The sequence below is a fragment of the Amphiura filiformis genome, chromosome 5 (genome assembly GCF_039555335.1).
Source record: "Amphiura filiformis chromosome 5, Afil_fr2py, whole genome shotgun sequence".
Taxonomy (NCBI): Eukaryota; Metazoa; Echinodermata; class Ophiuroidea; order Amphilepidida; family Amphiuridae; genus Amphiura; species Amphiura filiformis.
Window position 1 is genome coordinate 13,741,084 of NC_092632.1, and position 26,667 is coordinate 13,767,750.

The 26,667-nt window shown below is 36.9% G+C and overlaps 1 protein-coding gene across 1 annotated transcript in view; it reads left to right on the forward strand.

The window, feature by feature from the left end:
* The window catches only part of LOC140152013 (cysteine-rich motor neuron 1 protein-like), a 142,245-nt gene that overhangs the window by 106,865 nt on the left and 8,713 nt on the right, over positions 1-26,667 (forward strand). Inside the window, 9 exon segments of the mRNA XM_072174313.1 lie at positions 3,775-4,020; positions 4,968-5,088; positions 7,148-7,269; positions 11,235-11,552; positions 16,383-16,565; positions 17,018-17,065; positions 17,068-17,192; positions 17,194-17,293; positions 23,693-23,902. Coding sequence (XP_072030414.1) covers positions 3,775-4,020; positions 4,968-5,088; positions 7,148-7,269; positions 11,235-11,552; positions 16,383-16,565; positions 17,018-17,065; positions 17,068-17,192; positions 17,194-17,293; positions 23,693-23,902 — 1,473 coding nt within the window.

Here is a 26,667-nt window from a genome sequence, read left to right on the forward strand (position 1 = left end):
AATGTTTGCGGCCAATTATTCACTCAGAAGTAATTGAATAACTCTATGGCATATTTACAACATCAAGCAGTAATGTTAGAATGATGAAACCAAGATAGATTTAACGATGGTACGAGGGTACGAAGTTTTCACGTAGCTTGTGATGCTATTAATGTAGGCATGATGCGTGGATGGCCTATAAAAATAAGCAATCGAGAACAAAGAAATTAATTCTTAGTGAAGCAAGCTGGAAAACATATTTCATTCACACATTATTTTGTTGTTCATAATGTAATATTTTATAGATATGTGAGTATTTTGGCATTTACAATGTTTAGTATGTGCAGTGGGTGTGCAATTTATGCCAACTAAGAAAGTATCAATTTCATGCTTTTGGGTTTTTAATGGAAGATATCAAAACTAGTTGACCTATTATTGCACTGAATTTGAAATTGTGCCACAAGGTTATTAGAGTAGAAATCCAAGCAGACTATATAAATATAGGGAAAAAGTATGAGATTTTCATCAAATTATTATGGCAAAATGGTTCCACATGCACAGGGTATGCATATCCAGCTCGCTTCCTTCGTATGCCCTGGCTATGCTGTGGCGCATCCAGGCCACTCCTACCCGGGGCTGGAGAAAAGGTGAATTTTGCCGCTCTCTTCAACAGCCCGAAAAAGTTGCCCCAATCTTTTTTAGGCGCTAGCAACCTAAAACCAACAAATTTTTATGTATAATTCTATTTGTTTTCTCAATTTTCAAACATTACACCCTTTTTTTTTTTTCTATAATAATTGTCTTTGCTGCCCCTTCTTCTGCTGCCCTTTCGTTTTTGCCACCCCCTGCTTTTACCCCGGTAACTCATGGAGCGGGGAAGCAGGGCGAGCAAGGTTCCAATGGGGGGGGGACTCCCCTTCGCCAACTTATAAAGCCACTTCATCTTTACCTCTTCATAGAAATAGTCTTGTCTGCAAAATTTTGATTGGTCCCCCCTCTCTCTCTCTCTCTCTCTCTCTCTCTCTCTCTCTCTCTCTCGTTTAGATGACATAATTTTCTTCATCCCAAATAAAAAGTCAAAAAAAGTTAAGGGTTAAACCCAGCAGACACATTAATGTAAAGTTATTTCAAAACATACGTGCATAAAGTGAAAGAACTGTATCCATGAGCATGATGCACCATAGAAAAGAATATACTGGATCCCATCTAAATATCACTGTCTTGTTTACAAATGTTTTCTTTAGTTGACATATTTTGCAAGACATTTGGCAGTGAACTGTAGCCTTAAGTGTCAAGACAATAGAACTTAGCCTGCCTGCTAGCTGTCACCTTACTGCTGCAGGGGTATAAGCTTACATCTACTGTGATATAAGCTTACACTGCTGTGCAATGTACATGGCCCCTTGCAACAGTATTTGACCCCGTAACGCCCTTACCTGGCTGCTCCTGGCTGCCAGGCAACAAGGCACGGGTGTCAATTAGTTTCTATATCTTTAAAGGATCACAATCATACTGATTTCCTGTTCTTAACATATCATTCTTCAGCTTTTCTAAGAAGAAGCGTAATTCTGTTTGCGCAGTCACTGTGATTTATTTGTGATAATGTTACGACTGCATATCATCGTGGATTACAGGAAGTGATTATCATTTAGGTTTTGTTCAAAATCTTGTCAGTATTTTAATCTCTTGTCAGATATTTGCTATTCAATGATGCTTATTTCCTCTTATTCAAGAGATTACATGTTAAGTCCCATTGCGATATGATAACATCAGCAATGTAAGAGGTTAATACAAAGCATAATATAAAAATAATATTTGTAAAAAGTATGATTTGGACTAGGCAAGCATATTTTATGTTTATATGAAATTATTGTTTTGTGTTCATATGTTTCGAGATGGAGTATCATGGTTTTCAAATAGAATTGACAATTGGGTAACTCTCATTTGAAATACTCACTTCCGAGAGTTGTGGAAGTATAGTAAACCCATACAAGATTTGTATTATTGTGGCCGCTTGCTCGGCTACACTGTCACCAAGTTACCTGACCGGTACACACATTAGCCCTACTAGTATAGGGCCTTTTGACTGTGGTGATGCAAAACCATGCTATATCATAAAACCTGGCTATGTCCAGAGAGCTGCTGCCAGTGACTGCTATTAATTCCCCAGAATTCTCGGGGACAGCGGTTAGTGGGTTGTGAGCTGTCACTGGGTTTTTAGCAGTTCTCAGTATATAGCATGGTGTAGGCCTATAGTATATAATGTGTAATAAAAAAAAAAGGCCATGTGGTAGGGCTAACACACATATTACCTGCATGTACCAATGCTGCTACTGTACAGGAATGACCAGCAGTAGTACTGCACTGTACTGGTACTACACTGGTACTCATCTGCTACTGCACAGTTTGGTGATGGCGTACCTGTGCAGGCAGCCCCAGTATGAATCTTGTAATGAATACAGGGGAGTATGGGATTTAAAATAATTAAAAGTTGCAGCCAATTCCATTTGAAAAACCTACTCCATCTGTAGAAAACTTGTTTTGAATGTTTCACAGGGGTATGGCAGATTTTAAATAGAATACTAGTAGTCCAATGCTGGTGAACAGGTTACCAAAGTTTCCTTATTCTTGTCACTTGACAAAGGTCTCAAATTAAAGCATTTAAAACATCAAGTTCTTGATTCTCAAGATGATGACTGTAAAGAAAGTATGACTAATATTTGTATGAAATAAAAGGGTTTTAGTTTCACTACTATGCCACACCCCACCCTAGGGATATATACATGAGAGAATGGGTGTGGCAGAGGTGTGGTTTAGACAAGGGAACATTACAGTTATCCAAGTTTCATCAGTACAGTCCATTTTTACCAATACCTTTTAAAAGTGTTATACTTCTTACTGCTACCAGACAAAATCATGTTTTCTTTAATATTTCAATATTGCCCCCTCCCAGCTACATCGGGGCGCCAAGCCGGACTATTATACTGACTCCCCATCCTGAAAACAATATTTTCTTGGCGCCATCTGTAGTGCCATGATTAGCAGTGGCGCAAAAAAGATAAAAACGATTCAAACAATGAATAAAAAGAAGCATCTATCTGTTGATTTCATTTTGCAAGATGATTTATGCCTTGCATGGTGTTACTGGCAAGTTCAACTCAAGTTGAACCTTTTGTTTGGTATTGTAATCATGACAATAGGCTAAGCATGCTAAATTATCTGTTACATTTGATAGGAATTTGAGGTTTCTTTGTGTTGGAAGAGTTCAGATGGTCAAAAGTCTGCTAGCTTCATTGTGACTGGATTCACCCGCTGTGTAATGGGAAAATAAGGCTTTTATTGTTACATTGGATAATTGTTGTGAATGATTGTAAAAATCAAGCTGGGGCTACTGAGATGTCAATAATGGACTTGAAGAACATTCCATCATTTTCTGTACATTTATCAATTAATTTGATTAATTTTCAGAAAAATTATTATTTGTTTGTGGTTTGTGAACATTTATTGTGTTAATAATGGTGAATGTAATAGTTTGAAATAGATTAATTCGAAACATTCAAAGACAATTATCAAATGCTAGTTCCTCTATAGAGCTAATCAATATTAACAATACAGACAAATGTCAAATTCAGAAAATATTTAAATTCCTATTAAGCATTTGACTGGTGCCTGTTATTTGTAATTATTTTGATTGGTTGGCTTTAAATGATGCCACATTGGGTAGCGTGAAATTTCAATTCACATCCTCTTTTGTATTATATTAATGAATCAATATTATTGTTTTTTTACTTGCAGACATCCCAGAAGATTGCTTACAAGCCCGATGTGAAATCGTCTTTGACATCCAGTGTCCAGGTGACAGTGTTAAAATCGAAGCCCAACGACTTATAGGAGAATGCTGCCCTCAACCGCCGCGGTGTGAATGCGATCGCAACCAATGTCCAGAGTTGTTGTGTGGGGAGGGCTATGAGAGAGTCATAGGTTCACATGGAACAGATGTTCCTGGGAGCTGCTGTGACATTTATGAATGCCAGCCTATAGGTAAAAAATACAAAGATTTATTTTTATTTACTTGTTGACAAATATACCAGGCAAATATCATTACAGGACTAGGTACACTTGCAGTAGACTGTTTTGTCACTTGAATGACATATCAACTGTTTGGAACACAAAAAGGCTAACTGCATGGGCTTCCTAGAGAACAAACATTAGCTATACCGAGCAGTTAACCCTTTTTGAGCACCAAGCAGGCCATGCAAGTAACATTTTTGTACTCCAAGCTGTTGAAGTTGATTGCACCATTCTCTCATTACAATGGTGCCAGTTTCTTAATGTTTCGGAAATGTTGCGCAGCCAGACAAGTGCTATGTGTATCTTTATGATGTCATGCCATGCCCCTTTGATCATCAGCCAGTATCCTATTTCCTAATACTTGGGTGACAGACCAAAACAGATCTAACTGATAGCATGGAAGAGTTCCTTATGAAAGCATCTTATATCATTACAAAGATTCTTCAAAGATAGGAAGGGATCCTTGTTTCTATCATGCTTTTATTATCTATGGCAGGCAGGTGAATGTTGATTGCAGAGCTAGTGGGAAGATTTTGGCATGGTTTCATGTTTGCAAGTAGCAGCAGCCTCTTTAGCCTCTTGAGCTTTCAGATTATGAAAGTCCCTCTTCATCCATTGGTTTCCAAAGCAAGCATGTAACAAGCTTTTGCTATGATTTACTAGTATATAGAATGTAATTAAACTAAGTATCATTCATTCTGTCATAAAGACTATCATGATAGCATTTTGCTGTACTAGCATGTTTCAGCTAAGACACTTCAGATACCATAATCTATGTCACTTCAGCATCTGTAACTCCAATTTCTCTTACCAAGGCTTCAAGCTTTTGAATTAGTGGCCTTATTATGTTTTATACTTTATCATCAGTAGACCTTTTATTGAACTCTTGCAAACATGATTTTGTTTTGTCATTACAGATATAATGCCAGATTGCACTGGGATAGTATGTCCAGAGAGCCCGGTGACCATGTGTCCAAAAGATTCCAGACTGGTGATGGGCGGTATCACACAAGATGGTTGCTGTCTCACAGCAAGCAGGTAAAGGGATTGTCATTAAGGCAACTTGGGGCATTGTCTAATACACTTTTCACGCTGTCTCACATTAAGCCACTTCATTACATAACAGTGAAAACCGTATCTCACAAGTAAGAAGAAGTGATGTTCAATATCCACAAGTAGGTAGAGGCATTGTGTGTACCATTGTGATACATTGTTATGTGAAATGGCCAAGAACATGATGATTGCTTAAAGTTGCCTCACTAGGATCCACAACATGCTCATCTATCAGGGGAACAGTACCCCAATACATTTGTACATTCATTGAATGACCTTTTAAGACTTGGGTACACAAACTCATACTCTTTAACTTGAGGTCAAATTTTGCACTATGATTATGTAATTTGAGGTTATTGGACTATGCCATTGGGATGAGGCTCTTGTGGTCCATAGTGTCTTCCCCCTTACTTTTTTGTACCAGGACAAACTTGACCCATATTTACCAGTTGCCTCTTCCTCTAGCCCTGAATCAGACTGGGCCATTTCAGCACTAAAATTAGCAGAGTGGGAACTAGGCAGCAGAATAGTTTGTCCCCTTTGAGAATTTCAACTGGTACATCACTGAAACACAGTAATGATTTGAAGCGAAAGGATGGTTTAGCTCCAGTCTTCCATTTCTCTAATCTGGATCAGTCAGGTTTCTTGGGGAAATGCTAGTAATACCTTGCAATAACAATTTATAGATCATCATATTTTGGCATCTTGTGAAATCAAATGGGGCCCGCCAGGAATGAGCCTGAAGCATCATGGTCAATTTCACTGGTAAATTAACCTTAGTGCACTGTCAAATCACGAGGGGTACACACTGAACTCGGCCCACTTTCTATTATTGATATCTTTTTTTCAAAAATAGTTAGGGTATTTGATACCGACTTTTATTTTACAATCAGTTTTGGCGTTATTTTTAACTTTTATGCGCCCCGTCAAAATAGGAAAATTATCACTTTTTAGGCAAAATATGCCAAATTATTCTCCTCTGTAAAATAATTTCCAAGTGCCACCCACTGGTAAAAATGCAACACAGAATTTATCTCTAAACAAAACAAAGATCACTAAAGCAGGTTTTATCTATCCACCCTCCTAGTCTACAGTCATTCTTTACACTACTTCCCTCCTAGTCTACAGTGATTCTTTACACTACTTCACAGCTTTTAGCCTTCATTACAACACAAATTCTCAACATTTTTACCAAATCGAATCACCAGCACCTTGACTGGTTCATATATAAAACCTCATCAACAAGAATCTTTTCCTAATTTAGTTAATTAGAAATCCCCCTGGGGACCTGAAGGAGATGGGCAGGCAAACGCTCAAATATGGCAATATGCATAAGGTACTTCATCCCCACACCTCCCATATGGTAATCTCATCTTTGCATTTGATCCACTTTGGACATGGCCTGGCTTAAAGGCTTCACCATCTTATAGTCATTGGATTTGAAAATTTATCCCATAATATCACAATTTCTTTACATTTCAAGAATAATTGAACCAATACTTGGTATGCGTGTACTCATTTGAACTTGAGGCATTTTATGTGTATGTAGCTTTTCAAATATTCTAATGTAATTATTTTAATTTGGTACCAACTGAACTTGACATTTGCTGATAGAGGCTTAATCAGTCTTGTTGGTTTTCTCAACTTGGACTCTTGAGTTGTATCTTAAATAAAACCTTGAGGCGGTGTCACTTGCAACTCTACTAATTTAATCAAAGTTGTTTCTAGGTATTTATAAGTTGAAATATCTAATCAATCCGAAAATGTCAACTCCTCTGAAGTAGCCACTTACAGTAGCATCTTTTAAGTGGTTCTGAGTTCACAAAATGTGAAAATATTGCAGATAAATTGCAGTTTGTTTTATAATTTATAACTATAAGATTGATTTATGCAACTTTCAAATTTTGATATGTCAGTCAAATGTTTTCCACCACACAATATCACAAATTATAGCTGTTGATTAATGGAATCAGTAATTTGCTTTTAGTTGTAAATTTGTTGATATTTTTTCCTCACTTTTGAACCTTGTATTTCCTTGATTCAGATGTGACTGTGCCAAGGATATGTGTGCTGTACCAGGGTGTTGGCCTGGGTTTGCACCTAAGAGACTATCTATAGGAGATGATACACCTGGAAACTGTTGTGATGCTTTTGAATGTGTTGCTGGTAAGTATCTTCCCTTTTGTCATGCTGATACCACTGACAGGAGGGAGACACAAACTTTGTTGAAATCGACAGGACGTTAATAGAATTTCATCTGCCATGACCAACTTGAAATCAACATGGACTGTATGTCCGTATACCTTTCTCAAGTCAGTAGAGTCAAATCAAATTTTGGGTTTTTCTCAAAAACTGTTAATTTTTGCAGGAATCCTTTCTGAAACTGTATACTGTTATATACTTCGCATTACATTTAGAGATACAATAAAAAACAATATCTAAATTACTGACTTGAGGAAGGTATACAGACTATAGTCAAGTCATGCCCAAAAATTTAAATCTTAGTGACTAGTTAGTAGTTAGATGACATATTATAATAGGCATATTCGTGCAAAGGATTTCAGCTCACTTGACAAGTACAAGAGCTTCTGGAGTGTGTTACTGAGCTGAGAGGATATAGGTGAACATGTTGAAAAATTGCTTCCTTCTCTCTTCCTTACACTCCCTTCCTTTGCTCCTGTTAATTTCTGTGTTGATCCTGTACTTCCAGTAGCACTAGCAAATTTGACTAGCGTGATATGGAACATTTCAATTTGCAAGGAATTGAGACACAGTTCAGGCAGAAAATGAGGTCATTCTATTCCAGAGCCATTTACTGACACAGTGAATACAAAAGTATGAAGGGGGAAGTTGTGGTGTTCCAAATATTTCAAAATTGAGGTGAGGTCTTTGGATAAAAGGTTAGCATAAGTAGGTCTTTTCAGTCTTTTGGTGACAAATTGTGTTCCATATTATATAAATACACAGTTTTAACATGAAGATTTTCTCTAAATAACTCCAATAATGGACTTTAGAAGTCTTTTAGGCACCAGTAGTTTGAAGTTTAAAATTATAAAAATATGAGATCATCAAGCATTATTGAGTTGGAGAATAAAAAGTTGGGGTCCTGGTGATGAAATGTGATTTTTCCTTCAAAGTGGCATTTTTGGTTCACAGTTGATATTCATTCGCACAAAAAATGGACCTTTGATGGATATTGGTGGACTGTTGTACCGCTTGCACTTTAAGGGTTTGGGCCTGCCCACCCAACCCTCCGCCACATAAGTTTTCATCAGATGAAATTGTGTTGTCAAGATGTTAGCAGCCACTGCCAGGCTAGCTGTACCAGCATAGCAGGAAGTCTTTAACATTCTAAAGGTGTTTCTGACCACAAGGTGATAGAGCCAGCAATGTTTTGCTTTCCCTATCTCTCGTTGGCATTCTGCAAATACTCAACATAGCTGTTTCCTTGGAGGATGGAAAACATCTTGGCCTATTGAGACCAGTCACTGATCACTTTCATAAGATATCAGTTACCAGTAGAATGTGTAATGCACCATAGAAACAATCTCATTAAAGATGAGATATCAACCTATGCACTACAGGGCAAAGTTCTGTGACTTCATCATTTTTAAGTCAGCCCTATGTGAAAATTTGGCCTCTGATGGATTATTCATAATCCATAGAATACAAAATTAATGTCCTGTAGGCTAATATTTTGTTTATCATTAAGTGAACATAATCTCTGATGTTGAGAGTAATAAGATGGAACGCTGCAATTAGTCCCGGACAATTAGTTTGTCTCTGATCGCTATCACTCATGTTTCCATCACAGCTGAACATGCATTGCAGTGTTCTTCTGTCAATTTGTTAAATGAATTCAACAAGACTGTAAAACATAACAAACACATATCCTCTGCCCCTCCGCACCCCACCAACAACAAGTAACACCCATCACCACCAGCACCACACACCCCACACACACACATAGTCATAGACATGCTACACATAAGATGCTGCACCATTTGATTTCCAGGAAGTTTTTTGGAACAAACTCTGTATAAAGGTATACTTATAATTGGTAATTCAAAAATTCTGTCACCTACCCAAACTTACATGCCCCCATCAAATGGTTCCCCCCCCCCCCCAAATGCTAAGTAAGAGTAGTATTCAATATGCATTAAAAGTGGGATTTCATTTACCTTGAAGAAAATCAGTAGCAAACATTTATATTGGCACCCACAAGCCTGCCTTGACCCCAGCCTACTTGCTTCCCACCCCTCCCATCCTACCTTGGCCCCTTACCAAGGTATTATCAAGTGTTGGTGCAATGTAGTACCATATTAATAAAATAACCCATACAATACTAAAAGAAACTTTTACTCCTATAGACTGCCTTTACAATTTAAAATTTGAAATGAACTTACATATCACATATTTTTCTTGATGAACGGATTGCGATGTTATCGTTTTTCATACACGGCTGGCCGATAATGGGCGTATACATATTTGTATTTATTGGCAGGATAAAAATACATAAAGAGTGCAGGTTACCATTCTCTCAAGGGACAGTTTTTGATTACATACCAACACCTAGAAATATTTGTGTGTGGATATTAATAAAAACTGGATGGAGATAAAAGAAGTCTGGATATGAAGAGATAAAACTTGTTGGAAATCAACATGGACAGGTTTTGTTGCAGCGTGTAACAGTTCAGTGTGTCAAAGGGATGCAAGAGATATCCCGGTCAAATTCATGTCTTTACAAAGTACAGTAGGTTTAACAAGGGAAATGTAAATTACACTTTCTTAGTTTAACAAAACATGACTAGAGGGATGCACTCCTTTATGTATTTATAAAAGGAGGAGGTTTATCCCAGTTCTCCCCACAGATTGTGACATTACACCTTACTCAGTCTTTTCAGTGTATAGTAGTATCAAACCATCAATCAATGATACTGCTCATACTTTCCTACTTATTAACTGCTTAGAAGTGTCATCATCTCTTTATGAATGGTGATACATTAGATTTATAAACCCATTACTTAGGAGTTGCACTCCTGTGTCAAAGACAGTACACGCTTTGAGGTTACTGTTCCGAACCCAGGCTACTTTTTGTACAGTACAATGCATACAGCCCTCTATGGCCCTCTATATAACAATAATCTCAGATTGAGCCTGCTATGCTCTGTCATGTCTGTGAAAGTTTTTTTATAAAAGGTTTATCTGACCCCCCTTGATTGTGGTACATTGTAGCATCTTTTCTGTGTGCTATCAAACCATCAATTAATGATACTCCTCATTCTTGTCTTCTTATTAACGTACATACTTATGCAAGAATGATGCATCATTGATCTCCCTCAGTTACACTAAAGGTACTCCAAATCAGTCACACTAAAGGTACTCCAATACTTTTGAAGCTACAGTGCATAGCTGAAGTATTCTGGTCCTGTAGATGCACTGACTGAGCCTAAAAGTCAAGATTGGTTTGTAACAAGATTTGTGAAGTTAAAATTTCTGGCTGATTAGGGTTTTGCACTTCACATATACATCCACATAGAGATTAATCAACAATGTTTCCGATGCTCAGAAATAGTGAGACTAGTCACCTGCAATTTTGTTGACATGCACTTTCTGGCTTAGCCTTTATTTTGTATTCATTAGTATAAGAATGGAGAAGAAAATTGGGACGCCTGAATGAGGTTAATCTATTGAATTCTGTGTCCATGACCATGTCTTTGAAGATTATGTGAGGAGGTTGGTAGATTATCATGATTATCAAAAGTGATAACAACATTCAGGGTGGCTCATAAACTTCTAATATCACCTGTGATTGAGCAAAGTGATTTCTCTGCCTGTGTCTGCAGAATGAGGTAACATGGCACAGTGTTCAGGGTACTCACTTCTAGTGTTTGGGTCCTTGGTACAATTCCTGGCATTTTGTTGGGTGTTGGTTTGAAAAAAATATGTTAATATGTAAAATTTGTAGAATACTGTATAGCGGGAAATATTTGCTGGGTTTAATTGTCAAGATCCTCACACAGTGAAGTCTGTACTAAGAAAGAAAGCTATATGTCTGAAGCGTTTCCATGTGATTATAATATTGCTAATATTAGTTTATCTAATTGATTGATTATTTGTTTTAATTTCAGGTATTGTCACCCAAGAATGTCTACACAAAGACAAAATATATCTTGACGGGGAATCATGGGAGGTGGACAACTGCAAAACGTGTGAGTGTCGCGGCGGAATGGCCCATTGTGTCATCACACAAGAATGCTACCAAGCTGAAGATAAACAACTATGTTTTACCCCTTCAGGATTCAAAGCACATGGGGATAAATGGGAGCAAGATGATTGTACCTCCTGTGAGTGTTTGAATGGGGAGATGATGTGTACCATGCCAAGCTGTGCAACACATTGTCTCAATCCAAGGAAGGTTGATGGCAGATGCTGTCCAGTGTGTGATGGTGAGTTAACAAAAGGCTGGTGTATTCAAGCGTTTTTGTTCCCGGGACCTATCAGAAATGGATCTCTCATCAGTTACCTCTCTGAACCTAACAAGTAAAATTCTCCAAAATAAGCTGATATTTCATGTTTTGGCAATAAACTGGAGGGGAAGGGCCTGATTTAAAAATGTAAGAAACTTTCTTCAATAGTCAAAATTGTGTGACAGCACCTAAAATGGCAAGATGCATGCAGCAAAGCAAGATTTTACTACAGTGGGAATCCCAATTGAATGAACGCAGCTTTCGACAGCTGTATTCGATCCAACATCGATTATATTTTGTGTATTTCAAACTACAATGCGAACGCACGACCATGGATACAATACTAACCAATCACGAGTGCGTTGGCATGGTTGGATTTACTTCCGTGTTACCCATGCACAGTCGCACGCGCTGGCGTACATCACACAGTGTACACAAAAAATCGTCATGCTATGTCAGGCTGAGTTCATTCAATTAGAATTGCCACTGTAGGAACATATCTGTGCAGGGGCGGATCCAGGAATTTTCAATAGAGGGAGCGCCGAGCCACCGCCGCTGCCACGGCAGCTCGGCGCCCACACAAAATCAGGCGCCCCTCTGCAAAAATAAACAAAGTCAGGCACCGCTCTGCAAAAATAAGAGGGGGCCTGCGCCGGGTGCGCCCCCCTCTACATCCGCCCCTGCTGTGCCATCCATCCAGTAAGGTTAACTAACTAATACTTGTCTGTTGTACAAAAGGTCAATGTGACCTTTATGGAAAACCTAAAGAATTATAGAAAATGTGTGTCAATGTAAAATATGAAATTAATAATATTAGACACCTGTCGTACCCATTTATATTCAGAGAATCAATAAGATAATACAAGTTGTTGTGTGTTTTCTGATTGTAATCTTGGTTAAATCAGTAAACATTTGCGATAAACTTTTACCCTCAAACTGATTGCACAGAAGCCACAGAAAGATTACAGAAGTAGGTCAGTAGGCAGGCCAGTGTCTTTGGGTATTCATAAGAGATATTCATCCAATCCGGGGAATATCCTCTTTAGGCCAAAAAAAAAAAAAAAGAAGATGTTTGGTTGTACTCCAGCAACCTACCCAATGTTTGAGGCTGACCCATTTTTTTTTCTTTTACAAAAATTAAAAAAATGAAGGTATAGGCCCTAAATTACTTTTTATTCAAGATTGGAAACCGGAGAAATAGTGCTACTAAAAAAATTGCTATTGGATAAAATATTTTTTGATTTGCTTCTATTGAACAGCCATTGAATTAGTAAACATTGCTAGCTGGTTTTCGGTGTTTTTTTTACGTTTAAACGGCTGGTTCTTTTACCATTTACCCGCAAACGGAAATCGACTTAATTCATACATGCATTCATGTAACAACCTTAAACATTAAATGTTGTCTTTAACTTGCTTTGTCTCTTTTGCTTCCACAAGGCCATAAAAAACCCAAAAAATCCGACCGACCAACGGAAATCAACTTAATTCATACATGCATTCATGTAACAACCTTAAACATTAAATGTTGTCTTTAACTTGCTTTGTCTCTTTTGCTTCCACAAGGCCATAAAAAAACCAAAAAATCCGACCGACCAACGGAAATCAACTTAATTCATACATGCATTCATGTAACAACCTTAAACATTAAATGTTGTCTTTAACTTGCCTTGTCTCTTTTGCTTCCACAAGGCCATAAAAAAACCAAAAAATCCGACCGACCAACCTTACCTTTTTGGACCAGTTGTAGTACAACCAAACAATATTTTTTTGGCCTAATTATAATGCTGCTCTTGCTAAACTGGCTAATATTAGGGAATGTGTTCATCCCAAAGTTTACAAATATGATACATTCCAGAATGGTGAATATTATCAGTGCAGTTAGTGGCATAACTATAAAATGCTCATTTAATTTTGGGAAGGGTAACACTTTTTAAAGAAGCAGAAATATAGCATTTCCGTAAAGGTTTATTTATTTCATACACTCCACATAATTCAGGTCTTACAAAGTATTTTTTTAAAAGCACATATTAAAAAGGATGCATATTATAAGCACACTTATTTGTGCTTGTGGCCTGCAATAGTAGGAGTGACATGCACCTAATTCATGTCAGGAATTTAGTGCTATAATTTTGAAATAGCTTTTGCTCTCATCACATTACCCCCAAAACCAGATACCTAGTATAAGCATGATAAGTGTCCATATTGATGGGATTGGGAAGAAACCATAGTCTTTGTTTCCTATCAACACTTGAGTTCTACTTTGGTACACCAAAAACTATCAAAAACAAAAGAAGAAATAAACTTGATGTTTCTGGACTCTGGAGCATATACTTGTACCAAAAAACTGAAAAGACCTACTAAGTTGAATTCTAAAATCTGTATGAATGCTGTGTAAAATGTAATTTGTCCAGTTGGTACCAAATCTAGTTGCTAAAACATTTAGCTCGGATGACATATATAACTATGGTTAAAGCCACGCTGAATTGAATCATTTACTTTGCCAGGGAAAATCAGATTCAATTTAAATAAACATGTTTATGTTACTGAAGAAAGTGAACAAAAGAAAGTAAACTTGTTCTTGATCTTATCTCTACAAATTTGTATGAACAAACATTTTGTTTGACAACGACCGCTCACATTACATAGATCGGCACGCTTTGGTGCTCATCATTTTGTGATTTCAATTGGCATTGCCAGGAAAAGATGTATTAGTCAATGAAATGACTATATTAAACCGTTTTACTCCAATTTAAGAAAGTTGTATGTCGCTGAAGATGAAAAATATGTATATAGCAAATATGAAGTGGAACTTGTTTTTTGTTCATATCTATCTGAAAATCATTTCTTTTAACAAACTTTCTACCACAATGATCATTCATTTCACAGACCGGCTTGCTCTGATGTCACCACTGTGTCATTTCAATAGTCAATGCTATCAAAGAAAGATAAATTAGTCAATTCATGACAACTTTGTATGTTTTAATCTTAACCACAACTCTACAATGTAGAATGGATTGTGTGCATGTGATTGTTGCAACCTGAAGTTGTAACATCAATCTATTTTTTTCTTGATGAATTCAGAGTACAAATTCTGGATGTGTTCAGTTATTCCGCTTGCTTTAGTCCTATCCTTGTGTCATTATTAAAGTTGTCAACAATGTCTGGAATAATTTATTAATCGATTGACAGACAATAGTGGCTAAAAAGTGTACTTATCAGACATGTTTCTGTATGTGGCTGAATCTAACTGATTCACCACAGGGTAAATTGCTACCATTCATAATTAATACAAAGAGTGAAAGAAATTGTTTGACTCTTGTTTGACTAGGCTTCTGTGTGGATTCAAAATGCAGACAACTTTTTAAATTAATTATTCAACTCTTGACAGCAATATAAATGAGTGTGATCATGAATTTGATCATTATTACTAACATTGCACTTTTAATCATATATGTATTTTGCATTTGCTAAAGGTTGATATAAACAAAATGAAATTTTGAAGAAAAGAAAAAAAATGAACAAAAAAGAAGAAGCATATGTCTCCACCCACAGCATACAAGATAATTCATGACTCTGATTTCTACTTCTTTAGTAACTGGTTATAAAGGTATTTTTGGCATTGCTGGCACAAGAATAATTACCTTTAAAAAAAGCTATGTTGAAGGAAGAAAATTGGTGTAATTGCCAATGTTCGACTGATCACCGACCACCGTGTACCTGAATTATAAACGTACAGTAATATGTTCTCCTTCATTTGTCAAATCGCTTTACATGGATAGAAATAACTATTGCAAAACTTCAAAAAGTTGGGCCACACGCACAGACCATGCCTAAACATAGTGTTGTCCCAGGTTTGAAGGCAGCAGCCTAAGTGAGAGGTGACCCCCATGAAACAACCAAATCAACATCTAACCCAGTGTATATTACATTTGTATGTTTTCAGAACCTAGCAGACTGTTACATGAATGTAAATAATTGGTAGTATATGTTTCATGGCATTGTGACATTGTTTAATGCAGTGGTAAATAGGTGACATGGTTGCCTAGGTAATCTTACCTCATGGATACCAAAAGCTTTTCTTGATCGGTTCCCAGTATTTAATACCTTCATGTGTTAGTATATAGGGCCTTGGGCAACCAGCTCAAGCTCCTGACCTGAACCGTAGAGAAAGTATGAACTTGAAACCCATGTTTTGCAGAAAATTGAAGTTTTTGTTTATATCTGCCAAAAATGTCATTGTAATTAAGTAACAAGTGCACATATTAGGGTTAAAATGTCAGTGGAATGAAAAAATATAACAAAGCTGCAGGTGGTAAAAACAATTAAAATATCAAAAAATTCATAAGTCTGCTGGTAGATTGGAATTCTATTTTTAGGAAAAACACTTTACAATGTAGGCCTATGTTGTGGTATTCTCAAAGAGAATTTGTAACGAATGTGTGAGCTGTATCCGGGCATATAATCAGAGGGGATGGGTTTTTGATCCCCGTCAGCCAGGAACCAAGGCCCTACCCCACCCCATGCGAGAGACATTTTATGCAAGTACCTAGAGAGCATGGATAGTGATTGACTAATACAACCAGGCCCGGGCCCACTTGGCCCTGTGGTAAATCCAGCCTTGCCTGTTGTTAACCTGAAAATTTGATATTATTTTTTGGGGGTGGGGGGGGAGGATGCTACATACTGGCCTGTCTAAAAACCATATTAAAGTTCTTTGAGTTATGGACATTTAAAAAAAAATTGAGATCAATGACTAGTATTTTGTTTTACATTAAATTCTCTTGAACTTTCTTTTCTACTTCTTCATAGAACCAACATTTATAACAATACCACCAGACACTACACCAGTAACAGGGACAACTTCCACAATAAAAGAGAACATCGTAGAAGCAACCTCACCAGGTTGTCCTGCATTTAATTGTACCTTGCAATGTCAGCGTGGTATAGAACAGATAGCCAAGGATGTCAACGATGTGAATGCGTTAAAGGTTGGTATATTAGTTGTTCTTAGCTATAGGCAAAATATCTAATTCTCAATCATGAGAGCCAACTTGGGTACGCACATATATTTGTGCCGAACGTACTATGCAAAGACCACACTCTTATGGAGTGAGCAAGCACAGCTTTTGAGAATTGACCAATCATAATCTTCGAATATGGTCGTCGCTAGGCAAGATCACGTAGATCGCGAGATTGTGTTATTCCACAAAAAGTACGCTGACGCAACAGTACGCAGAAGGTATGTCCTCTCATGATCAAGAATTTGATACCTTACCTTTATTCTGGAAGAGAAATTATCATGTGAATAACTTTGTGCTAAACTGAGTCTTTTGTAAAGCAATGAAATAATGCATAGCCCTTCATATCTGTGTGGGAAAGAGGTAGCATATGATGAAAATACTGTTATGTTATATTTACTATAATTGAATGTTATTATTTTGCAGATATCTGTCCCGCTATAACCACATGTGAAAAGTATTGTCCGTGCGGGTTCGAAAAGATGAAGATGGCTGCGAGGTCTGCAAATGCCAACATAAAAAGCCATGCACACCGATGGATACTTGCGATAAATTCTGTCTCTATGGATTCCAGATCAGTAGGACGGGCTGTCCCAAATGTAATAAGCTGCGAGAGGTGTACACCTCTAGACAGCTGTAGCAAACATTGCACACATGGTTTTGAAACTAATGACAGAGGCTGTCAGCTGTGCAAATGTAAAGGTAAACAACACAGTTTTAAACTCAAACTTATGTCAACAATAAATAAATGTCATTTTTTAAATTTTGATTTAAAAAAAAATTGTGCAAATGGTAAAAATTCAGCACAAATTTGTTTTTTGTGCACTAACAATGTGTATAACAAAAAGGCTGTTCAGATATTGGACACGTCTGTATAGAATAGTTGCTACCCATTCCAAAATATTAGAATAAAGAGTTTGATTTTAGTGTTAGGATTAGGTTTGAGGGCTAGGGCTAAGGCTAAGATATTGTTAGTACAGGTATGGTAATGCTTATGGTATTAAGAGATTTGAGGTTTAGGGTGAGGATTATAGTTGAGGGCAGCAAACACTACAAGTTGTATCCTGTATACTTACAGGTTCAAGTTTCAATCAGTTCTAAAATTAATGCAAGAGGTTCAAGTTCATAAAAGACAGGCTACACCAGGTGTTTTCAATAAGCTTACTTAATATTCCATAGCAATAGGCCTGTATAATATTAATCCTACACTTTCCTCGCAACTATCAATAACCTGATAAACATACTTGCGAAAAATAAAGTGTGTGTGTCAAGTTTACCGGGTGTAAATTAATTGCGTCCTGCTATTTATAAGGTGATGTAAGCATTGCTATCAAGGCTTAACTTTAACCATATAGCCCATATTAATGATGTATGAAGTGTAAGACGGCGCTTTGTCAAACTGAATCAAATTTTGCAATATTTGACTAATTATTAATTATTTTATAGTCTGCATATAATATTACAAAGAAACAGAGTGCTTTGATTATGAGCAGAGCCAATATTATAGGCTACATAATGCTGGACTGTCGTAAATTAAACTTGATAATATTTTTGTGTTGCTAGGAACAATTAGGATATTCCAGTTGAAATCCATACACCCCTATGGAAGATATAACCTTAATCTCCCACATAGGGGTATAGATTCAAATGGAGTCATTCATTCAGGTAAACCCATTTGAAATTCATGCTCCCTGTGTGGAAGATTAAGGTCACATCTTCCATAAGGGGTGTATGGCTTTCAAATAGAATAGCCCATTAGCTGTACAGGAAACTGAACCCATGTTACAAATTGAGCGTTTCACACTGTAGTATGTCGTGATATTAACCCCTATACGTACATTATAACATATATTGGCTATTCTCTGAACTTAAAATCTCAGCATGAATTAGTTATTTTACATTACACATCACATAAATAAAGCATGCCAGAAAATTATATGCTTTAAGAAATTGCTATAGCAATAAATGCCAAACAGAGCAATAAACATCAGGAGTTTGGAACAGGAGTGGTTTAAAGTGCTCTTTTTTTTTTTTTTGTAAATTATGATGTGGTAGAGATAAAACATGCATAAAGTAACTGTGGGACTGAGATAAGCATGAAATATGGATTATGAAATATGTGGTGTATGTGAGCAATGGTTTTGTTTCAGAAAAAAATGTGAATGAAAACGTGATTTGAAAATTATGTAGGCTAATCTATGATTGATTAAAGAGGCACTTGTATAGTTGCTGGTAGAGTTCCAGGTTCATACAGTCAGAAAGGGTGCATCTTCACATTCAATCAACTTGTTTTTCAATTTATGTTTAAGAATTATCAACTAATTAGCATATCAAAAACAAATGATTTTGTTTGTGATTGAATACCATGTCCGGGTGTGGCCGCTACCTTGGTTGAACCATTCTGGATTGGCTTTTTTAGGACGTGCCCAGTCTTGATGATTATGGCCAAGTTATAATACATCATGTTGTCAGTTCTTTTAGCTTACTGTGATTGCCCTCGACTTGGGACAGGCGACTTTAGGTTGAACAATTTGATCCTGGGAGCCCTCCCTCTTCTGCTGCAGATAATGTCATGACATCAAAAGGATTATTTGCTTCTCTATCATAAATGGATTTCTTCAAATACATAGGTTGAGTAAACCAACAGAAGGTTTTGGCAAGATTAAGAATACTTGAAGCCATTCCAAGAGGTTATGGTTACGTTTTAAGCCCAGGAATTTTGGGTTAGGTTTTATGGCTAGGATTACGATTAAAAAAAAAAAAAAAATTAGGGTTCAGATTATGCTTGTGATGGTGACCACTATTCTAAAATAGCTCTTAATTTAATGCCACTGTGTGCTGTTGACTCTCGATGTTGTTTCAAAGTATTTAACCTTTTTGATATGTATGTATACTTTGCAATGTTTTGTAGATAAATACATACAAAGAAATCCAGATTTGTAAGCCCCAACTTAATTATTTTGATGAATTTTATTTCACTACTAGCGGGAGACCCGCGCTTCGCGCGGGTCCCCGCTAGTTGAGTAAACGGGAGCGGTTAGTAAACCGTGGGTGGTTAGTAAACATGGTCAACGGTGATGATAATCATGGTGTCTTGGAGATTATTCATCCAGTATAGTAATGATCATGTAAGCTTGATAACCATATGTTAGCTACTGTCATATTAAAGAAGCTATGACTAAAATGATTATCCAGACCTGTGATAATGTTGTTACTGACTCAATCTCTCAGATTTCTTTTGAAACAGCTCGTGACAAAATGGTTGATTTTAACTTTATCCCAACAAACATAAAACATTAATGTTAGAAGAGGTTGCTAGAAAAAGTTTCATTTTCGGGTTATAATGGTATAAAACATGTAAGCAACATGTTTAAAGTTGCAGCAAAACATTTTAAGCGAGCCCGTGTTGTTAATAGCTAGGCCTACATAGCCAGGATTTATTTGTGGGGACGCAGAATTTCCAAAATGTGGACTTTCAAGTTCCACTAAAGTGGCCTCATCCACCCTAACATTTAGCCTTTTCGGACTATACTGAAAAGTTGCACGACTCTGTTGGCTACATTTTAACATTCCTCTGCAGGTAAAGTGGACTTTTTTGCAAATATGTCACCCAATGACCCCCATTCCATCAGCTTACACCCAATGATCCCCCCAAAATTGCTTCAAGGTCTTTGCTTTGACCAAGTTTCCAATTCTGAGGCGACACAGCCGGCTGCACGTATGTGCTATGACACAATGGTGCTTAAGTGGCCATTCAAAAAGGTGGCGACAAAAACTTCGAGTGTGCCCCCCCCCGATTCCCAAATTCCTGGATCCGCCACTGTCTCAGAGAAGCAGTAAATCACGACACGCACGTAGGCCTACTCGCGGTAAGCCAACATTAAGTGCGTCCATACCATGCGCAGCAATGCGCGTGAAACCATGTCGCCAAGAGGTGCGTGACTCGCCACTTACCGCTGTTGGACATCGCTTGCATTTGACGCGTTTGCTATCATGACCTGACCCATAAGGTTATTGACCTCAACGGCCTAGCAACCGACCATTTTTTTGTTATTTCCATAGTGATTGAATAGTTTTGCAAAAATGAACGTCAGATGGTTTAATGGCAATATGTACCCGATCAATGTACGAATAAATCAGAGCTGAAAGTCAAATCATCTCGGAGACTGCTTCTGGACAAGATTTAGCGACTTCCTTTTATTTATATAGATTTCACCTGTGTTCACAATTTAGAATGGAATTTTGGCTCAAATCATTGCACATTCTCTTTTTTCCTAGTGTTAAATAATAACACCAAAGTATTATGTCCAACAACTATAGGTCCAACTTGTAAAGGACTTTTACCATATGAAAATGAGTAAGATAATGAAGTATTGAAGTCACATTATATCTACACACCTTGATAACTTGTCATCGCCGATTTGGCACACACATCATATAGAAGTAATGCTTCTACCACAGATTTGCAAATCAAAGCTGTAGGCATTTATACATTGTGTAGGCCTGTTCTTTTGATATGAAAGGATGTCTGAATCATGCTGCTTAGGTTAGCTTAACTCTACAGGGATCATAGCAGGGAAAGAAAAGGATGGTATTGAATTTGATGCCTCACCTATTTACTTCCATGCAATAGGAAACTCGCCCAAGAATCTTCACACGCAAATAGGTTACCCCCTATTTCGTAACAAGGTCAGGATATCCGATAGTGAAATGGATACTGGTGTGGAGGAAATTAGAGCAACGCCTTTTCCCCCTCTCCCTGATTTACTGATGCTAAGAAACCGCCTGAGGATGCATTAACAATAACACCAAGTGGGTTACTTCATTTGCATGCAGTATGCTTTTTAGAACTTTTAGAAATTTGTTGAATTCTTGCTCAATACTGTCAGTGCTCTTAACATTGTTTGGTTGAAAAGTGATTCTTGGGTGTAGGTAAGATGTTTGGTTAAGGTTAGAATTGAGGTTAGTATGATAGGGTTAGATAGGAGGATAAGGGTTAGATTTAGGGATGAGTTTATGACTTAGGCAATATAAATGATATAGGTATCACACCTGGTCATTGTATGTATGTGAAGAAACAATGTTTTTGTGCACTGGTGAATACATGTCTGTGTCAAAGACTAGAATATTATCCTACTAGAATATTATCCTACTCAGTGACAGCGCCAGCTGGGATGCACCAAATTCTCCCAATCATGTGCCTTGCTCCATTCCTCAAGTCAAGATAAGACACTTTTGGGGCAAAACTCCAAAAATTTGCCTAAAATTCTGATTTTTTTTGCTCTCCCACCCTGAAATTTATATTGCCCCCCCCACTGAGACTACTCCTTACTATCAATGAACCCACTTATGTACAATTTGAGTCTGGCTACCTGGTGTACCTTATGGTGTCAGAGACAGCTCCCTCCCTCCCCCCACATACACAAATTTGGTTTGTTACCTAGTGGCAACAAGCAGATCCTTTATTATGGAATTTCTTGTAAAAACTTGTCTGCATAGTCTTAATTTCCAACTCGTTAAAACCCAAACATTTTGGACCTTTCTCAAAAAGTTGATTATGATACAAGCGGAGTTATATCTTGCTTAAGGATTTATTTGGATGCTATTCCAACCTGCTGGTACCCAAGACAAAATATGTATTTAACAAAATCAGGAATTGGGAGCAGTCTGTACTTGGTCTGGTTGTCCCCCACAAAAAGACTACACCTTCCTGTATCAACAAACCCACTTTTGTCAAAGACTAATCTTGACAACATGTGTCTGGCCTGGTTGTTCCCGAGACTTACATCAGGGAACTCTTCTTTGTCAAAGACTAGTCTTTACAACCGGGACTCTGGCCTGGGTGCCCTGAAGGAACAGGGGACATTTAGGAGAGCAACAGACAATATAATTCAAAATAAATTTGCCATTTCACAAATTTTGTATAGATCTGTAAGGTGGTCTAAAGTTCAGCAGACTATAGACTTTTGAACATTTTGATATTATAAGTCTCTTCATTTTATGATTTTCCACAGTGTGTACAATCAATACTAGAAATTTTTGTGCTTTAGTATGCGAAGGGTATTCTCTCAATCAAATTTTGATATTTGTCTTTAAAAAGTGACACAACATACTTTGAAAGTTTTGGACTATTTTATACAAAAGTGGCCATATTTTGGGCACATGGTTTCGGATGGAAATGGATAATGAACTAAATGACAGAAGCAATGCATGTCCTCTGGTGTTAAACAGTTACATATAGGAAACGAAACATGAAAACTACAACAAAGCTATATTTATATGTATTTCCGCTTTTGGCAAGAAATTAGTTACGAAATGTGGAGAAAAAGTTGAGAGCATGTAGAGTTCATGAGACAAATGACTTTCCTATTGCCTGGTGTGTAAAATGTCTGAGGTCTGAAATTTGCCCTTGACTTGGATAGAACTAAGTTTATTTTTGTTGAAGAAGTGAAGTTTTGAAATGTATGGAATCTTAATAGCCAAATTGAAATTGTCATAAATGATTTGTGATTGCACAATAATGAATGGATTTATTTCCTTTTATAAAAAAAAAAAAGTTGCCAGAAACTTTTTTTGTTGTTGAATAGTGAATACATGTACAGGAAAATCAGTATTGATCATGTGATGTATGTTAAATCTTGCCAAAGGATTTACACAATGACACATGATCAGATAAAAGGATATTCAATGTCAACTTCGAAAAGATTTTCATTCTTATTGGGTGTTTGTGGGGGGAAATGTGACATCATATTTGATTGATTTTGTTAGCAGGCTAAAGCTTTGGATTTGTTTGAGATCAATGTTGCCAATTATATCAGTATCATTCAAAAATCAACTTTTAACATAAGTTCCAGAATTGAGCAGAAAAAAAACGTTGGATTTATTTGAGATCAATGTTGCTGATTACATCATAATCATTCAAACATCAGCAAGATACATTTAAAGATTGAGCAGAAATGAAGATTTGTTAGCTTAGTGTAGTGAGCAATGAGGTGTGTCAAGATGAATGCCCTTTTCCTTTAATATGGTGTGCCAAGGAAATTGTTGATCACTTGACAACAAAATTTATACTTTTTTATTTTGTTTCCCCTTACCCAGTAGCTGGACCATCATCCACACTAAAACCCACAGCTCTGGGGTCATGTCTATCCCTGGACGGTCATATGTTTGAGGACGGAGAAAGCTGGCATGACGGCTGCAGGGAGTGCTACTGCCATAATGGGCACGAGATGTGCTCACTTATCACATGTCCTGTGCCCGCCTGCGAAGATCCTGTCATCAAACAAGGAGAGTGCTGTCCATCATGCAAAGGTAAGTATATAAGGGGTTTATTGATTATCTTACTTTCTTTACCCTGTCATATATCAGATGTGGTAATTGACTGTAAAATTGATGTCTCAAGTAATAATGCAGTGTCTGTAGATATATAATGTGACAGATACTGTCTTCTTACCTGGGAGACAGGTGTTTTTGAGTCTGTCTGCTCCCAAAGTAATATGCTGTATCTACAAGTAAATTACACAGTAGATACTGTGTTTATCTCTGAGAGACAGATATTTAGATTCAGTCTGCACCCAAAGTGAAAGGTAGTATCTGCTTATAATTAACAATGCAGATACTGAATTTGATTTGGGATGGATGGCAGAAGGTTAAGCAATATAAATAATGAGCTATTCCAGTTGAAAACCACACACCCCTGTGAAAAAAATGACCTGAATCTAGATTTCAGATTGAGTCACCTATTCAGATATTACCCCATTTGGAATTCACACTCCCTGTGTGAAATATTAAGGTTATGTCTTCCATAAGGGGTGTATGGATTTCAACTGGCATAGCCCAAATGGCCATGGCTTAAGGAAGATCTGTCTTGTAAGTTCTATAATGGTTATATTTACAATTTCCAACCTATGACAAAGGAAGTATTTGGCATTAATGTTGCTGTAACATAAACTTCCTTAACATATTATGATAGAGAAAGAGGAATAATGTGCTGCAAACTATAGTAAAAGAAAGTATTCTGCTTGGAAAGGAAGCAAAAGATACACCATTTTGATATGTGTCAACCATGCTACATGTCTGAGATATGACTGATAGTTCCCGCTCTAGGGCTCTTTATCAGTGGCATACTTAAGATAAGGGAGTTGAATTCCACAGGGCTGTCATTGCATGCAGGGTTTGTTCAGGTTATTGAGTAGGATTTGATAGCCTCGTGGGACAACATTCCCATTGTATGGTGATGACAGCTTGTCTTGTGTTGTAGATAAGCTCTAGTCACGAACTTGGAATTGACTGGATGGATGGATTGATTGTGATTGTGATGCTGATTCTTTACACTAGGATCCAAAACATGCTCATCTATCAAGTCACAGTTCATTAACCCCAATACATTTGTACAATAATTGGATGACCTTTGAAAATTTGGGTACAAAAACTCATACTCTGCAACTTAAGATCAAGTTTTGCCCTATTTGAGGTTACTGAACTATGTCATTGGGATGAGGCCATTGTGGTCCATAGTGCTATGGTATAGTTTCCAATGGAAAAGTTCAACAATCTTCATTTACTGAACAGAGCTCAAAATTTGATCTCAAAATATAGAGGATGAGTTTTTGTAGCCAGCTAATTCAGAGGTCATTATAAGGTCATTAAAAGAACTGTGTCCTGACAGATGAGCATGTTTGAGTTTGAGTTACCCTTATTGTACTTGACTCTTTATTTGATGAGATGAGATTGATCAAATGAGACATCATCTGTGCATGTTTTTTCTTGTATTACTTTCCATCAAGCTTACCTCATAATTGGTAATTGAAAAGTAAAACATGAGATAGCAGTACAAAACAAGTATTTGAAGTTTTATACAGGTTTTGACATACATTCATTTTATTTCTTGTCTTGAGTGAAATTGCACGCCATGTGTATTGCGTAGCGAGTTGCCTTAATTGTGTGACTCACCAATAAACCGTCTCCTTTTCAGGAGCAATCACAGCAAACAGGTTTTGTAAAATCTTAATCATGGTGTCATTGTTTAATGTAGGTAGGAGTTGGGGATCAATCTCATTCTGTGTCAGATAACTCTTAAAAAAGGAAGAAAAAAGACAGAACCAGACAGTGAGATATCAGAACAGACATGACAGAGGAAGAGAGGGACATGTAGAAAGAAAGAGAGAAATTTCAAAATGAAGAAAACAATTATGATCACAATAATATTAGATCCTTATGTAACATTTGTATGAACTTGTTGCACATAGCAACAGCACACAGATCTATTTTTGAACATAACTCTTCAAGATTATGTTACACTTACGGAAAGATGATAAAATTGCATACAGATGCATATCTCATCTGATATCAGAAATGATTCGATAGATTGAGTCATCCAGAATGAATAAGAACAAAAGAATAGGCTATTATTACAAATGCTGATCAAGATAAATGGGTCACGTTACGATCCATGACCATATGCGCTATCTAGATCGTCCATCTTTATCAACCAAGCATGTGGTGATACATGTCATTTTGTTCTGGCACGATTACAGACAAAAAACAATTATTGCAGACTTTGCCGTTTCCTTAAAGCTTTATTATTATTCCAGTTTTGTACAATTTGGACAAGTTTGTGTGCGGAAGTGATTTAATGCAGTCGAAATTGATTGTATTGATATGCTTAAGGCCATGTAGAGTTCTGTTGCGTGCCATCTAGTTTTACTTGAAAAAAATGCAGACTTTAAGTTATTTAAATAAACAAGAAAATAATACAGATAAAGAATGAATAGAGAATATAATTTTAGTAATTAGAAGTTCTTTGCAAAATGAAAAAAGTGATGTAGATTTTAACAAGAAAACTTCTCAAGACCTTGCAGTAAAATGCAGATACACATAATGATGTACTGTTGAATCTACATGACACTTTTAACACTTACGTGGAGTCTGAGAAACAGGAACTGGCTTGAAACAAAGAAATTATTTCATGTGTAAAGCAACCTTTGGCTGAGATTAGATCATGTAGGTGGCATCAGGTACACATTGCAATAGTATTAATGAGACACACATCACCATTCAGAGGGACATTCAGAGAT